This window comes from Delphinus delphis, chromosome 10 (assembly GCF_949987515.2).
Source record: "Delphinus delphis chromosome 10, mDelDel1.2, whole genome shotgun sequence".
In the NCBI taxonomy this organism is placed as follows: Eukaryota; Metazoa; Chordata; class Mammalia; order Artiodactyla; family Delphinidae; genus Delphinus; species Delphinus delphis.
In genome coordinates, this window is record NC_082692.2 from 64040364 (window position 1) to 64057779 (window position 17416).

The 17416-nt window shown below is 37.4% G+C and overlaps 1 protein-coding gene across 4 annotated transcripts in view; it reads right to left on the reverse strand.

Annotated features, from left to right (window-relative positions):
- The window catches only part of SMARCC1 (SWI/SNF related BAF chromatin remodeling complex subunit C1), a 180310-nt gene that overhangs the window by 82874 nt on the left and 80020 nt on the right, over positions 1-17416 (reverse strand). For all 4 annotated transcript variants that reach the window (XM_060022372.1, XM_060022375.1, XM_060022374.1 and 1 more), the window contains 6 exons: positions 13624-13661; positions 10749-10870; positions 7551-7622; positions 5030-5143; positions 4301-4454; positions 3160-3273 (listed from right to left, as the gene is read on the reverse strand). In XM_060022372.1, coding sequence (XP_059878355.1) covers positions 3160-3273; positions 4301-4454; positions 5030-5143; positions 7551-7622; positions 10749-10870; positions 13624-13661 — 614 coding nt within the window. The remainder of the gene's footprint in view (positions 1-3159; positions 3274-4300; positions 4455-5029; positions 5144-7550; positions 7623-10748; positions 10871-13623; positions 13662-17416) is intronic.

Below are 17416 nucleotides of genomic sequence, written 5' to 3' on the forward strand. Positions count from 1 at the left end.
TTATATTTTGTTGCTTTCAAGGGATTTGCCCATTTCATCAAAGTGTCAAATATATTACCACGAAGTTGTTAAGCATATTCTTTATTGCCTTTATATATAAGTAGAATCAACAGTGATGTACTCTTTCATTCCTGATCAGGGATTCGTGTTTTCTCTTTTCTTCTTGATCACTCTTGGCTAGAGGTTTATCAAATTTATCGATCTCTTCAAATAACCATCTTCTTATTTTATTAATCTTCTCTATTGTTTTCCTATTTTTGGTTTCTAGTTTAATTTTGCTGTGGTGAATCAACCACATTCATTCCATATGTATAAAATCATACAACCACACTGTATAATTTCAATCATTTAAAACTTATGATACTAATTTTATTGCTCAGAATTGTGTACATTTTGTTGAGTATTCCCCGTGAATTTTATTATTATTATTATTTTTTTACTTTTTGGCTGCACTGCGTGGCATGTGGGATCTTAGTTCCCTGACCAGGGATCGAACCCACGCCCCCTCCAGTGGAAGCGTGGAGTCTTAACCACTGAACCACCAGGGAAGTCCCCCCAAGAACTTTAAAACAATGTGTTTCTGCTATTTTGCAGAATCTTCTATGAATACCAATAGACCTTATTGGTTGATAGTGGTGATGTAGGTCTTTTATACTCTTGCTGACTTTCTATTTGTTCTATCAATTACCGAGAAAGGATCGTTGAAATCTCCAACTATACTTGAGTGTCTGCCTATTACTCCTTTCTGTTCTGTCAGTTTTTGCTTTATATGTACTTTGAAGGTCTTTAATTAGGTACATATGTATTTAGGATGATTGCGTCCTCTTGATTAATCAATCCCCTTATCATTATGAAACACCTCTACTTCTGGTAAAATAAGCTGTTCTGATGTCTACTACTTTTATAAATATTAATATGGTGATTCTGGCTTCCTTTTGTTTAGAAGGTATGTCTTTTCCCACTCATTTTCTTTTAGTCTGTGTCTTTGTATTTAAAGTGGGTTTCTTGTAGACAATACATGTTTGTCCTTGATTTTTTTAAACCAATTTGACAATCTCTGCTGCTAAATTGGAATATTAAAACCATTAATGTTCAATTCTATACTACTATCCCTATGGTCAGATGTAAATCTTCCATCTTGCTATTTTCTATTCTTCCCATCTGTTCCTTGTTTCCTTCCCTCTTGTGGAGTAACATTTTTGTGAAGTATTATTGTTTTTATTCCATTATTGGCTTATTAGTTATGCATCTTTAAATAGTTAATCTAAGATTTACAATATCCATCTCTAAACTGTCACAGTGTACTCTCAAATAATATTTTAGCACTGTCACATATAGTGTAAGAACTTTAATACAGTATACTTCCAATTCCTTTTCCTGTCCCTTTAGTGATGTTTGGTCTTCAATATCAATATGCTGTGAACCTAAATACATATTGTTATTTTTGGTTTAAACAGTATTATCCTTTTAAACAATTAAAAATAAAAGGGAAATGTCTTTAATACTGACCCATATGTTGACCTCTTCTGGCACCCTTTATTCTTCCATGCAGATCCAGTCCCCTCCCAAAATGCTTTATCAAATTATTAGTTTACCCTATAATCAATCCTTCTCAACAATTTCAGAACTTTACAACAGTTTAACTCAATTTATTCTTCTTCTGCCTTTCTGCTATTTTTGTCATTTCTACATGTTACAAACCTCCTAAAATGTTCGTTGTTTAAAAAGTCTACATTCCTTTATATTTAACTACTTATTTACACTTCTCCATGCTCTTTATTCCTTCTCTAGCATCACGTGCTTCCATTTGGAATCATTACCCTTCATCCTGAAGAACTTCCTTTAGTGTCCTTACATTGTGAACTAGTGATAACTGCTCTACCTTTTGAATGTCTGTGAACGCCTTTATTGCACTTTCTATTTTGAAAGGTATTTCTACTTGATACAGAATTTCAGTGACAATTTTCCTTTCAGCATTTAAAAATATTATTAAACTGTCCACTGGTTTCTATCATTTCTGTTGAAAAGTCAGACATCAGTTTTATCATTGTGCCTCTGAATCTAATGTGTCCTTCCCCAACCCCCCTGCTCCTTGGCTGATTTAAGATGTTAGCTTTAAGAGTTTAAGCTCCAGGACTTCCCTGGTGGTGCAGTGGTTAAGAATCCGCCTGCCAATGCAGGGGACACGGGTTTGAGCCCTGGTCCGGGAAGATCCCACATGCCACAGAGCAACTAAGTCCGTGTGCCACAACTACTGAGCCTCTGCTCTAGAGCCGCGAGCCACAACTACTGAGCCCATGTGCCACAACTACTGAAGCCCATGTGCCTACAGCCCGTGCTCCGCAACAAGAGAAGCTACCACAATGAGAAGCCCATGCACCGCAGCAAAAAGTAGCCCCCGCTCACGTCAACTAGAGAAAGCCTGCCCGCAGCAATGAAGACCCAACGCACCCAAATTAAAATAAATAAATAAATAAATAAAAAAGAGGTTAAGCACCATTTGCCTGAGTATGGTTTTCTCTATATCCAAACTTGGATATGTTCAGTCTCTCTTATTCTGTGAGTTGATAACTTTTCATTAGTTATGGAAAATTTTTAGGCCTTACATCTTCAAGTATTGCTTCTGTACCATTCTTTCTCTTCTCATAGGTCTCTAATGATAAATATTAATTCTTTTGACTGTATCTCATGTGTCTCTGTACTCTTTTCTCTTTGTCCTGTCCCCCCAACTTCAACCAATTTCTTTTCCTCTTGCTGTTTCAGTTTCAATGTATCTATTAACCTGAGTTCACTAATCCTGTCTTCTGCTGTGTCCAGCCTGCTGTTAAACCCCATGGGTTAATTTCAGTATATTTTCAATTGTTCAACAGGTATTTGATTCTTTTTATATATTCCCATTCTCTGTTGAAATTCTCCATTTTCCCCCTCATTTTAACACATTAATCATAGTTATTTTTAAATACCTATCTTCTAACCATACTAAGAAAAGGTAAGATACGTGACTTTTATAAAATGTCATCAGATTTAAGTAGAAAGCACCTCCTTACCTTACAGAAAGTAAAACAAGTTTCTTACGGAAAATGATGCTTCTTAGAAGGAAGAAGGACAAAGAGCACATGCTAGCTTGTAGTCCATATGTCCCTATAGAAAAATCCTTACCTTTGCTAAGGTTTTCTTGGAGTAAACGTCAGTACGAAGACCAAAGTTCTGCAAATCAATTGGTTTTTCCTTGTTCTTCTCAGGAAAATTTAACATCTGCTGAGCAGCAGGAACCTATGAGTCAAATAAATGATAAATGGCTGTATTAACCTCTACAAAGTAAACGGGACAGAGGCTTTTAAGGATGTTTAATATCGGCACTTAAACCACTAGAGATTCTACAAAAAAATAAATACCTACACCTTACACTACACTTCTAACAAAAATTCAACATGTAAGAAACATTTTTTTTTTTTTGCCTAAGTCACAGAGAATATAGACAAGTCTTCTTTAATATTTCATAGTGGAGGGCAATTTATAGGTTAGATTCGTGTTATTCCAACTGAATGGTATACATAATCCGATTGACATAGTAATCTTTTCAAGGGACTTCCCTGGTGGCGCACTGGTTAAGAATCCACCTGCCAATGCAGAGGACACGGGTTAGAGCCCTGGTCTGGGAAGATCTCACATGCCGCGGAGCAACTAAGCCTGTGCATCACAACTACTGAGCCTGTGCTCTAGAGCCCGTTAGCCACAACTACTGAAGCCTGCGTGCCTAGAGCCTGTGCTGTGCAACAAGGGAAGCCAACGCACCGCAACAAAGAGTAGCCCCTGCTCACTGCAACTAGAGAAAGCCAGAGCACAGCAAAAAAGATCCAACGTGGCCAAAAATAAATAAATTAAATAAATTAAAAAAAATTATATAGAAGAGATTAAAAGAGAAAAAAAGAACGTGTGCATAGATGTCCACTTTCCAAATGTTAGGAAGGGGAAGTTCTAAACAATTTAACACATTTATACAGTCTGCTTCTTTATTAGTGTCTTCGATGGCAGAAGTGATAAAGGAGCCATGAGTTATGAAAGCAAATCTCTAAGAGGATAAAGCATAGACTCTTGGCATTAATGGGAGAGCATTATCTTAAACAACTAAATATTCTTATGGACTCAAACATTTACAACATACAAAAACAAACAAACATAACCTATCAGCTAAGAAACAGCACTATTATAATGACTATAATAGTAATTCCTGAATATAAATGCAAGAAGTGGTTGTCTATTACCACCCAGACCTGAAAAAAAGGCTGCACTAATTTACCTGAGGTGATCGAAGATGTAGAGGTACAAGCCCAGAGGGGGTATCAGCTAATACATTGAAATGAGGAGTCGGAGGAGGTCCCATTGCCATGGGTCGACTTTCTGGATCCACTTGGTAATTAACAAGCCCCCACTGCTCTAAAAAGGCATGAACCCTGAAGAATAAAGCTCTTAAAGTTAAAATCTAGAGAATGTACCTCATCATCTTCATAAGCATCATTACATTTCATTAAAAAACAAACGAAAAAAACCCCTAAGTAAACGTGTTCTCTTGTAGGCTATGAACCATCACAAAGTAACTGACAATTTTGGTTTGAGGGACAATTTCTACAAACTCAAAATAATGTTGAACATAGCACCCCCAAACCTAGTATAAAGCCTAATCATTTCAATCACAGAAACGAGGGAACAAATGCTCATGTAGGTCCATGGTGAAAGAGCTCACACATAAACCAAACTCACAGGAGGAGACCTACATTTTGTTTTTTTCTTTACACAGATTTAGGGCACAGAGCTTATCCATTCCCCACCCTAACCCACTCTCCATCTACGGTCAGTTTATGATTAGACCATACAATAAAAGATGTAAAATGTAAAAATTAAAAAAACAAAAAGATGCTTTAGGTATTTTATTAACCAAGAAAACATCCAGTTTAGTCAACCTAACATTAGCAATGTATCAGTAACCACCTGCAGTGAAATATCTGAGAAAAAGTCAAGACATCCTTACCTCATCACAGCACATACATCTCCAGTCAAGTTCCTCCGACAAGCAGTGCTGGTTAAATATTCCTGGGGATTTAGGCGGTATGTGTCGATCATAAAATTTCGATATGCCAAGTATCTAAAAAGTAATGGCAAAATTCATAAGGTGAACACACATCCTTTCAAAAACAGTAACTCATAGAGCCAAACAGTTCCATATTCCTCAACCAAATACAACAAAAAGTTAAGACAACAGTCCAATAAACAATAGTGATAATGTACTGAGTATTTACAGTCATAAGTGTAACTCAGAGTAAGAATCCCTAAAATGCAAAACAACTGTCTACTAACATATAATAAGCACAATAGAGTAATCTGATGAAGATAGTGTGAAGTAAAATAAGTACAACCTTGGTCACAGAGGTCAATCAATAATCCTTAGTTGCCTGCAAAATTTGCAAGTAACACTTGGTTACACAGGCTGTCTCCCTAACTACACTACTATATACCTAGCATTTACTGTGTGTCAGCCATAGGTCTAAGCACTTTCTGTGTAGTAATGCATTTAATCCTCACAATCTCTGTATAAGGTAGGATCTATTATTATTCTATTTATAGATGAGGGTTAAAGAATTTGTTCTATGGGACTTCCCGGTCGGTCAAGTGGTTAAGACTCTGTACTTCCAACACAAGCGGCGCAGGTTTGATCCCTGGTCAGGGAGCTAAGATCCCACATGCCATGAGGCACAGTGGCCAAGAAAATTACAAACAAAATGCACACACACACACTCACACACAACTAGAACAGGGAGCTAAGATCCCACATCTCGTGAGGCACAGTGGCCAAGAAAATTACAAACAGAACACACACACACACACACACACACACAACTAGAATTTGTCCCAGACCACAAGGCTGGTTAAGTGGTGGAGCTAGAATTCGGCTAAGTGTGGTGGCTCTGGCTCTGACAATGGTTATATACTTCCTGACTTTTTTTTTATCAGTTTTTTAGAGATCCCAGCTATGCGACAAGTAGAACCTATGAAGCCAAACTCAGAGGTAAGACAAGCCATATAAAAAAGGAGAGAAAAACTGAGATTCTGAGTCATAGCAGATTCCACATCCACAGTGTACCCAAGCATTTCTGCCATAAAATACTTAAAACAAGTGTGTAAAGAAGGTAGAGACCTAGCAAAACTTCTTACCACAAAAGTAAAGCAAAAGAACAGCAGCTTGAAGTTAGCTACATCAGAGTAAAAAAGGTATACTATTCAAAGAGTCTGGTATAAGCACAGCTGGATAAACAAAGATTGAAAGGCGAATTTACGTTTAAATGGGCTAAGTTGTGCTTTTAAATAGCAGACTGCCAAGAACTGTAAGTATTTATAAATACTGGCAATTTGCAATTCGGTGGCAATAGGCAAATTAGCCAGAAGAATATACCATGTCTAAATAGGTGAAAAAACCTGACTGGGCTTCTTATGCCAAATCTTTGATTTTGGTTTTAAATGACTCCTTACAGCTTTGTTATGAAAAGCTGAAATTTGCTGTGACACCTAAACGTAGAATCTCAAACTATCATGGATAATTTACCACGAGAAAATATTTATTATTTGATTTTCTGTATTACACCCATGTGCTTTGTGTGTAAAAGCATCCTTCCCTAAACAATTTAAACAAGAGACATCTATTTGCACAGTCACATGTGTATAACAGACAACAGATTAACACTATGAAGATAAGACACAGAAAGGTAATTATAGTGTGATAGATACGGATTTATTTTAGGGGGCAAGGATTTCTGGAAGTCTATAATTAAGGGTCACCAGGCAAAGATAAAAATACTTCCTAATGAACTTCTTCCTTCTAATAAAAGTTGTTCTGCTTCCAATGCAAAGCACAACAATGCTTTATGTAATTAAGATCAATTTATATGTAGCTATTATCATCATACTTGGCATTCTCTTATTTATTTATTTTAAATTTTTTTGGCCGCAGCCCATGGCATGTGGGATCTTAGTTCCCCGAGTAGGGATCAAACCCGTGCCCTCTGCATAGAAGCACAGAGTCTTAACCACTGGACTGCCATGGAAGCCCTTGGCATTCTTTTAACTAGAAGTCATTCATAAGGAAAATAAGATAAAGGTTCACTTTCTCCTAGATTACATATAATACATATAATCAATAACAAACAGGTACTCACAAGGTGAGTTAGGGAGAAAACTGGACTCGGTTTAGTGAGTATCTGTTACTGAATTCAATCTTTAGCTGCAAAAGCTGATGTGTATGTATCAACAGTTCAAGATTGAGGAAGAAAAAATTTGAAACAATTTCCTTTGAAGCAAGGAGTACTGTGTAGCTGAGATATGAACACTGTTCTGAACAGAGTAAGATATTTGTAAACTTTCAGACAACAGCAAAGATTAACTCAGAAGGGGTGCTTTAAGAACCCCCTGCCAAACACATCCAAATATTAATTTTTCTTAATACTGGTCCCACTAAAATATGTAACAGCATCAGGATTACATCTTTACATTTCACTCACATCTCCGGAGTCTTGGATTTGTTTTTTCCATTGAAAAACTCAGGAAGAGCACGCCGTTCAATCACATGAATACTGAAGGGGAAAAAGACAATTAGGAATCCTCTTAGAAAAATAAAATCCTGAAATTTGAGCTAAGCTTGTTTAACTTTCAAAGTGAAACTGATAAAACCAAAAACTGAGCCCTACTTGCAAAATTTAACTGGCTTACACAAGTTCCTATGTATTAACAGTATGTAATAATAAAATTAAAGTATATAATATATATTTATAAACTTATATATAATATATAGAGCTAAAGAAAGCTTTCCCTTTCTCACCCCCAATACTTACTGTAGTTTTTCTATTCCCATAACCAAACTCTATAAACATAAACACTGAAGAAAAACAACAACAAAAAACACACTGAAGGCTTCAGATTTTATGTTCTTGTCATAATACACTGTAACTAGATGATGAGCCACAAATTAGGAAAAGTTCTTTGGAAATTGGATGACAAAAATCACAGTACTTGGCATGGCAACAAATTGGTGAAATAAATGATCGACCAAAAGACAACGAAATTGACTGTAATCGGTTTCTCAGGCTCAACATTAATGCACTTTTTCATCCATCCAGCCCTCAGAAACTTTGTGGTGAACTGAATTTTTTAAAATAGTTCAGTGATTTACTGCTTTTAAAAAAGATCACAGAACTAATTTTTAACATTCAGATAAAAAGCACTGATAATTTTATAAAATGTTACAGGTGATAAGCACTATAGAGACCATGTGAAATGATCAGGCCTAAAACACTCTACAAATGAAACCAACTGTACATTTAGCACAAAGGTTTTGACATTAATGCTAATCAGTACTTTTCCTGATGACACATTTTAGTTTCTCAGTGCCTTTTCAGATATGCAACATGTACAGAGATTACATGGGAAAGAGCAAATCAATAGTCTGTGAATACAAATAAAAGCATTCACTCTTTCATTATTCGGTAACATTTAAATTGTTTGAATTGGATACTACCAAATACTATAAATAAAATGAATCACCTGGAAACTTACAGGAAGATGATTTCTAAGATGAATTTATGTTCCATAGATACATGTATAATGAATTTCCAAGTTTTATTATAAGGAGAATAACTGTAAGCAATTAATAAACTGGTCCTAATATACCTCTCATTGTTATGTTACAGGTTAGGAAGAGGCCACAAAGACAATTTCACCAAGAACAAAACACACAAGAATGTTTAATCACAACCACTTTCTTTTTCAAAAATCTATGTTTGAAGTACTGGCAGCTGATTCCTTAGGTTCTGAGAATGAGTCAAGTAGTAGAAGGAGTGGGATATTCGGAATCAGAAAACCTGAGTTCTTCCAATTAGCAACTCTGCAACTTTGCACCACTTCAACTGAGGCTGTAGTTATCTATAAAATAGGGATATAACTAATACCTCTACTGTCCATCTAACAGCACACTTTGTGACATGCAAAGATCACCATGCAAATGGAAGTGTTTCTGTAAACTATAAAAACCTAAAACACTATGTACTGTTATGACATTCCCCTTTTTTGAGGGGAAAATGCTAGTTTCTCAAGCCATTCTGAATCTTACTCTGTAACTACAAATAACAATAATGAAACTTCCAAATTTCAAAGTAATTTAACATAATAATCAATGTAATGAAGACTGACCTTCAAAGAAAAGCAATATACTTATTCTGTTTCAGCTTCTACTTATTCAAAACAATGAGGAACAGCATTCAGAGTTAGTTTTAAAAAGTATGCTGGGGGCTTCCCTGCTGGCGCAGTGGTTGAGAGTCCGCCTGCCAATGCAGGGGACATGAGTTCGTGCCTTGGTCTGGGAAGATCCCACATGCCGCGGAGCGGCTGGGCCCATGAGCCACGGCAGCTGAGCCTGCGCGTCCGGAGTGCTCCGCAACGGGAGAGGCCACAACAGTGAGAGGCCCGCGTACCGCAAAAAAAAAAAAAGTATGCTGAAAAGTCTCAATAGTAGAGGCCATACCTTGTGGTTTTAGACAAAAGTAAGCTATGACTCAAATGGACCATCCACCCTATTCTTTTAAGTTGGTTTTAAAAGATATATGTGTGTATATATATATATATATATATGCACAGGACCACGAGATTGTAAGGGCAGCATCACTAGACTAAATATATAGCCTTCCAATCAAAGTACCTTAAAGAAACTAACATCTATTTGGAGTTCTGGTTCATACATTTAAAAATAAAAAACTGTCCAACAAAAATCAGCCTGACGTGAAAGAGTTACATTTCATAAGTAATCAATTAGTAAGATAGGTACATCTCCATTTATTTCCAGCCATGTTCCAAGGGTGCCACGGTGGCTGTGATAAATGACAGGGAGGGTGCTGAAGAGGTTGTTTTCCTGAACTCTTTTACATGCCAGGGTTTATACAAGAAAGGGCTCCTGTTTCCGATTAACATGAAGCCATTATTGGGTACTAAGATGAATTTTTCTTTAAAAATTTCCATAATGTTTAAAAATCATATAATGAACATCAATATTTTATAATTATTAAATACTCAAGCATTTGCCTGTCTGAACTAAAACTGACTCCAAATGAGTCAGGTTCAAGTTTACAAAATTTTATAATCCTAAATTACAACATAATAGTTTCTATCCCCAAGTAAAACAACCAAAAGAACACAGTCCAAAGTTAAAATAAAATAACTTTCCATTCCCCTTCATCCAGTGTGACAGTGATTACTGATGAGGGGACCTGGGCAGAAGAGCACAATTTTTAAAATAAATTTATTTATTTAGTTTTGGCTGTGTTGGGTCTTCGTTGCTGCACGCAGGCTTTCTCTAGTTGTGGCGAGCGGGGGCTACTCTTCATTGCGGTGCGCGGGCTTCTCAATGAGGTGGCTTCTCTTGTTGCGGAGCACAGGCTCTAAGCACGCGGGCTTCAGTAGTTGCAACGCGTGGGCTCAGTAGTTGTGGCTCGTGGGCTCTAGAGCACAGGCTCAGTAGTTGTGGCGCACGGGCTTAGCTGCTCCACGGCATGTGGGATCTTCCCAGACCAGGGCTCGAACCCGTGTCCCCAGCATTGGCAGGCGGATTCTTAACCACTGCGCCACCAGGGAAGTCCTGAGCACAATATAATTTCAAGGAAAGTTTTCCCACTCCTAATTACCATGTTCACAGATGTAAGCAACCTACTCACCAGTTATAATCAAACCACGATGCATAGCTAGGAATAATAATGTGATTGGTCTGCTCTGTCACATTATCTTCACCAGGGTCAACTGACCGACTCTGATCACCTTTGCCAGGATCTTCATCTTCCTGTAGAAAAGAAGCCAAAGTTCAGAGAAAGAGAACTACAGAGAGATATGGAATAGCTTTCAAATTTCTAATAGGTTACAGAAAATGCAGCTAGCTGATCCAATTTCAAGGACCAGGAAAACAAATTTCAAGTAAAAATAGCCTTTCACAGTTTTTAAGGTACCTTCACAAGATGTCCAGATGAGATAGCATATTTTTTCCCTCCTTTTTACAGATGAGGGAATCAACTCATAGAAAGCCCAAAACTTTTTCCACAATAGCCTGCTCCTTATTTGTCTAGTTTTACCTAATCCTCAAATCACAAATCTAAATTACTAGTTCTCAATTTATAAGGAGGTAACACAAGGACACTGAGACATAATGGTAAGGTTTCCCCAATCCCAAAGATTGAGTACTAAGTATCTGCCAACAGCGATATGTGCAATATCTCACTTATTCCTCACAATAACAGCAGGTACTGTTTATTATCTCTTTTGTGGATGAGAAAATGATGCACAGAGCTAACAAGACATAAACAGGATAAAACTCCAGAAAGTGCAGCTAGAGGGCCTACACTCTTAACCACTCTTACTGCTGAAAATTAGTTCTGACTTTTATCACATTTATGTAGGTTTTGCAAATGATTCCACCTAAAAACCTGGTTTTGCTAATACAATAATTTCAAAAAGCACTGCTTTAGGTCAAAACACAAGAACATTTTTTATGCTACCTGTAAACAGTAATAATTACTTTTTTTTTTTTTGGCTGCATGTGGGATATTAGTTCCCCGACCGAGGCCCACAGCAGTGAAAGCACGGAGTCCGAACCACTGGACCACCAGGGAATTCTCCCAGTAATAATTACTTTCAAATAATATTATCTAACATACGCTTTATATTCAAGGGGATCCAAGTGTCCCATAAATGTCCTTTACAGATTTTTCTCCTCAATACAGAACCTGATCAAGGAGTCCATATTATATATGATATTCATGCCTCCTTAGTCTCCTTTAACCCCTGCCTCCTTTTTGGGGGAGATTTTATGACATTAAAATTCTTGAAGAATCCAGACCAGACAGCTTGTAGAGCATCTACCAATCTCTATCACAATGATTCTTCATAATTAACTTCAGATTAAACATTTTCACAAAGAATACTACAGGAAATAAGCTTATTAACATTTAGATATTTTCAAATTGTGTAGAGTTCTATCTATCAACCTTTTATCTGTGGTGTTTTTACTGTTTTTAATCATATAAAATTCTTTTCTGTTAAGAAACCAAATTTTGCATCATATTCTTTTACAAAGGTTCCATAGTTTAATTTCTACCTTTAACTTAAATCAACCTAAATTTCCTGTGTTATATTACTTTAGGTGAGGATCTAGCTACTGCTAGAAACTTAAGACAGTAGTTTCCTTAAGATCAATGAATATCAAAAAAAAAATTTTAATGTATGAAATCATCAAGGAAACGCTGGTTGTTACTTAAATGATGTTGAAACAAATATGTTAATATTGATGACAAAGGTAAGGAATTTTATTTCCCAAACCAGGGAAGCTAGCAAAATCTATGCTCATCGTTAATTTGTTTTTGTGGCATAAGTTCTACAAATTCAATGTGATTCAATTCAGAAAATTTTCTTTATTCAGGAAAACTAGGGAGAGGCTGGTACTGAAATGAATAAAGGCTGACAGTCTGCAGTTTAATCATCTCAGTGAGGAAAGAAGCAGGATGATATCATGGGACTGGTGTTAGAGTAACCACCTCTAACCATCTTAGGCTTAAGTTACATAACAGACTTGTCTATAGTTTCAAAAGTACTCCCACCCTTGGCATAAAAAAAAGTGGGGGGGTAATTCTTTGGTTTTCTATTTTGGTCTCCTTTATTGCCACCCAATACTTTCTACTCTAAAAGATGATGTCTTTTTACAAATGTAATATTCATAAATGTTTATGAGTAGCTCTTTGAATAAAGAAGTTTGATTTTAAAGAAAAAGATCATAAGAACAGTTCAGCTAAAGAGCCATCTGTAGTAGAGTTTCTTGAAATACTTTTCCTTGAAATCCTGTCATGAATATTTTCATTTCATGACTGTGTACAAAACAACAAGTGTCACTATGGGGGAAGTTCTCTGACTCACTGAAAAAGAAAAAAAAAGAACTAACCATTTTCGGCATTAAGGAAGTTATTTCAAGGAGATTAAGGATTAGTTACACATCTTAACACAGTTAGAGATGACAACCTGTATAAACAAGGTGCCATTTATTTAAAAAGAGAAATAAAACCTTGCCTAAAATCCAACACCATCCTACAGCCTAATTATTGACATGTCTCCACAGCAAAATTGATGAAACAGGAAGTAGCTGACTTTAAGGCTCAAAAAAGGTGAAGAGTATGATCAAAGGCTACATCAGTTGTGGACTGGGGCTGCACTAATAGAAATAGGAGTGGGAAAATCAAAGCAAGGCACGGTCCCTGCTCACCTGGAATATTGTGCAGCTCTGATTATTAATTTGCAACCAGGAGAGAAATGGAACCAGAAACTATAGCATATGAGGAATACTACCTGGGAAAATGGCAAATTCCTCTTGATAAAATTTGGGGGGTGGGTCAAGAAAGACAGACTATTTTGGGTGTGTGTTAAAAAGAAATTAAATATCAAAAGGACCTCAAAACAGAATATTTCTAAGGAAACTTCCAAATCAGTGTTTCTACTGCTCGATACACAGGACCCCTACAGTTACTGTTGCACCAGGCCTAACTAAATCATTACCTTTCCTCCTGTTGTGACTGTTTCTTCATCCTGCTCATCTGCAAAATCAAAACACGTAATTCATTTAACAGGTAAATGTTCTCTCGATTACCTGGAAACCTTAAGATTTAAGGAACTGATACTCGCCAGAGAAAAGGAAAGAAACAGAGCATTATTAAAGCTAATTTACCTTGAATAATTCAGTAAATTAGAATTGTACACAGAAGCATAGAGGTGAGTAAAAATTCAAAGCACAAATCATTAAAATTCTCCAACAACAGGGAACTTAAAATTAAATACTACTTGGGCTACAATCTTAGTCATGATCTTACTTAATAATAGGTAAGGAACTTGGTTTGGGCTCTTGCCTCCAGAGGTTTAGTGAAACAAAGTAATGACATTTCGGATCCCAGAGGAAATGAGTAAAGAATGAGGAGTAGAGAAGGAGGTGATAATCAATCCCTACAGACAAAGTCCTGGCAAGAGTGTTAATACCTTCTGAGGATAGGGGACTACAGGACCTAAATGCTAGTGTTGCAAAAGAACAAAGGCAAATCCATGTATAATCTAAACTAAGCAGCTGATTTCCACAGTGAAAAGTAAAAGTGCCATGGTGGAAAAGGTAAGAGGTTACCGCACAAATAATTACATGATTAAGTTTCTATAACATTTTATTTTTTATATAATTATTATGACCCTTGGCAGTGACTAAGGCACTGTAAAGTTTAAAGAGAACACAAGGAAGCCATTTTTTTTCATTATTCCTTCAAACAAATATTTCCAAGAATCTGCTATTTGAAAAGCATTAAATAAACAAACGGCTTAGACAGGGGTCAGGATCTATAGCCTACAAGCTAAATCAGGCCCACTGCCTGTTTTTGTATGGAATCTGGGAAATTGACTCTCAGTGTGTTCCTAGTCAATAGTTAACTGAAAAGAAGGGTGGTTCGCTGTGCCTGGACTGTGCACAACGCAGCTTATGATAAACTTCTGCAGCCTGAAATTCTGGTATGTGTTAGGCAGAGGGTACCCTACATTGCCAGTAAAAACACTGATCTTAGACTCTCAAACAAGCTTCCCTAGATGGAAACACTGCATGTGTGTTGCTGTGGGAAGAGTGCACTCTGTGTGATCCCTCACGTAAGGGAGAGAGAATAAGGAAGCCTGCACCCAGACTCTGCCTGTGTTATTTCCCCTTATGATCTGTTTATGCTTCCTATGTTGCTATGATATATGTCAGCCGTGAGTACAACTATATGCTGAGTTCTATCAGTCCTTCTAGAGAATCTGCAAACCTGGGGATGGTCTTGGGGATTCCTATCATACCTGCAAGTGAAGAATGATTTTTTTTATTTTTACATGGTTAAAGAGAAAATCAATAGAAGAATAAATATATCATGACATATCAAAAATTAACTGAAATTCAAATTTTGGTGTCTATAAATAAAAGTTTTATTGGAATAAGCCATGATCATTTGTTTATATATTATGAATGGCTGTATCTGCATTACAATGGCAAAGCTGACTAGTTGTAAATTAGACCTTATAGCCCAAAATGCCAAAAATATTTACTATCTGGTCCTTTTTAGAAAAGTTTGCCAACCCCTACTTTAGAGGATATAAGAAGATGAGTAGTATTTTAACAGGTTATAAAGAACCAGCCTTCAAACACTTAACTAAATTTTATGCACCAGCCACCGTCCAAGTGCTAAGGACACGGGCTTCCCTGGTGGCCCAGTGGTTAAGCATCTGCCTGCCAATGCAGGAGACATGGGTTTGAGCCCTGGTCCGGGAAGATCCCACATGTCGCGGAGCAACTAAGCCCGTGCGTCACAACTACTGAGCCTGCGCTCTACAGCCTGTGAGCCACAACTCTGAGCCCGTGTACCACGACTACTGAAGCCCATGCACCTATATAGCCCATGCTCCGCAACAAGAGAAGCCACAGCAATAAGCCCACACACCACAACAAAGTGTAGCCCCTGCTCGCTGCAACTAGAGAAAAGCCCACATGCAGCAACAAAGACCCAGTGCAGCCAAAAATAAATAAAATAAAATAAACAAATAAATAAATTTATTTTTTAAAAAAATGCTAAAGACACAATGATGAACAAGAAAAAGTCCCTGTCTTTATGGAGTTTATATTCCAGTTAAGAGTGGCAGGAGATGGAAGACAAAATAAACAAACAGTAAGATATCAAATGTTGAAAACTGCTATACACAGTGGGAGGAACACTCCCGAGCTCATTCTATGAGGCCACCATCACCCTGATACCAAAACCAGACAAGGATGTCACAAAGAAAGAAAACTACAGGCCAATATCTCTGATGAACATAGATGCAAGAATCCTCAACAAAATACTGGCAAACAGAATCCAACAGCACATTAGAAGGATCATACACCATGATTAGGTGGGGTTTATCCCAGGAATGCAAGGATTCTTCAATATACACAAATCAATCAACGTGATACACCATATTAACAAATTGAAGGAGAAAAACCACATGATCATCTCAATAGATGCAGAGAAAGCTTTCAACAAAATTCAACACCCATTTATGATAAAAACCCTCCAGAAAGTAGGCATAGAGGGAACTTATCTCAACATAATAAAGGCCATGTGTGACAAACCCACAGCCAACAACGTCCTCAATGGTGAAAAACTGAAACCACTTCCACTAAGATCAGGAACAAGACAAGGTTGCTCACTCTCACCACTATTATTCAACATAGTTTTGGAGGTTTTAGCCACAGCAATCAGAGAAGAAAAAGAAGTAAAAGGAATCCAAATTGGAAAAGAAGAAGTGAAGCTGTCACTGTTTACAGATGACATGATACTATACATAGAGAATCCTGGAGATGCTACCAGAAGACTACTGGAGCTGATTGGTGAATTTGGTAAAGTAGCAGGATGCAGAATTGATGCACAAAAGTCTCTTGCATTCCTATACACTAATAATGGGGAATCTGAAGGTGATATTGAGAAAACACTCCCATTTACTATTGCAACAAAAAGAATGAAATATCTGGGAGTAAGCCTACCTTGGGAGACGAAGGACCTGTATGCAGAAAATTATGGAACACTGATAAGAGAAACTGGAGATGATGCAGGTAGATGGAGAGGTATGCCATGTTCTTGGATTGGAAGAATCAACATTGTGAGGGTGAATACACTGCCCAGGGCAATCTATAGATTCGGTGCAGTCCCTATCAAACTACCACTGGCACTTTTCACAGATCTCATGGTTTGTATGGAGGCACGGGAGACCCCAAATAGCCAAAGCAATCTTGAGAAAGAAAGGCAGAGCTGGGGGAGTTGGGTTCCCTGACTTCAGACTGTGCTGCAGAGCTACGGTGGTCAAGGCAGTGTGGTGGTGGCACAAAAACAGAGGTGTAGATCGGTGGAGCAGGATGGAGGGCCCAGAGGTAAAGCCACGCACATATGGCCACCTTATCTTTGATAAAGGAGGTGGGAGTGTACAGTGGAGAAAAGACAGCCTCTTCAGTGAGTGGTGCTGGGAAAACTGGACAGCTTCACATGGAGGAATGAAATTGGAACACTCCCTAACACCATACACAGAAATAAACTCAGAATGGATTGAAGACCCAAATGTAAGGCCAGACACTGTTAAACACTTAAAGGAAGGCATAGGCGGAACACTCCGTGACATGGATCACAGCAGGATCCTTTTTGACCCACCTCCTAGAGAGACGGAAATAAAAACAAAAATAAACAAATGGGACCTAATGAAGCTTAGAAGCTTTTGCACAGCAAAGGAAACCATAGACAGGACAAAAAGACAACCCTCAGAA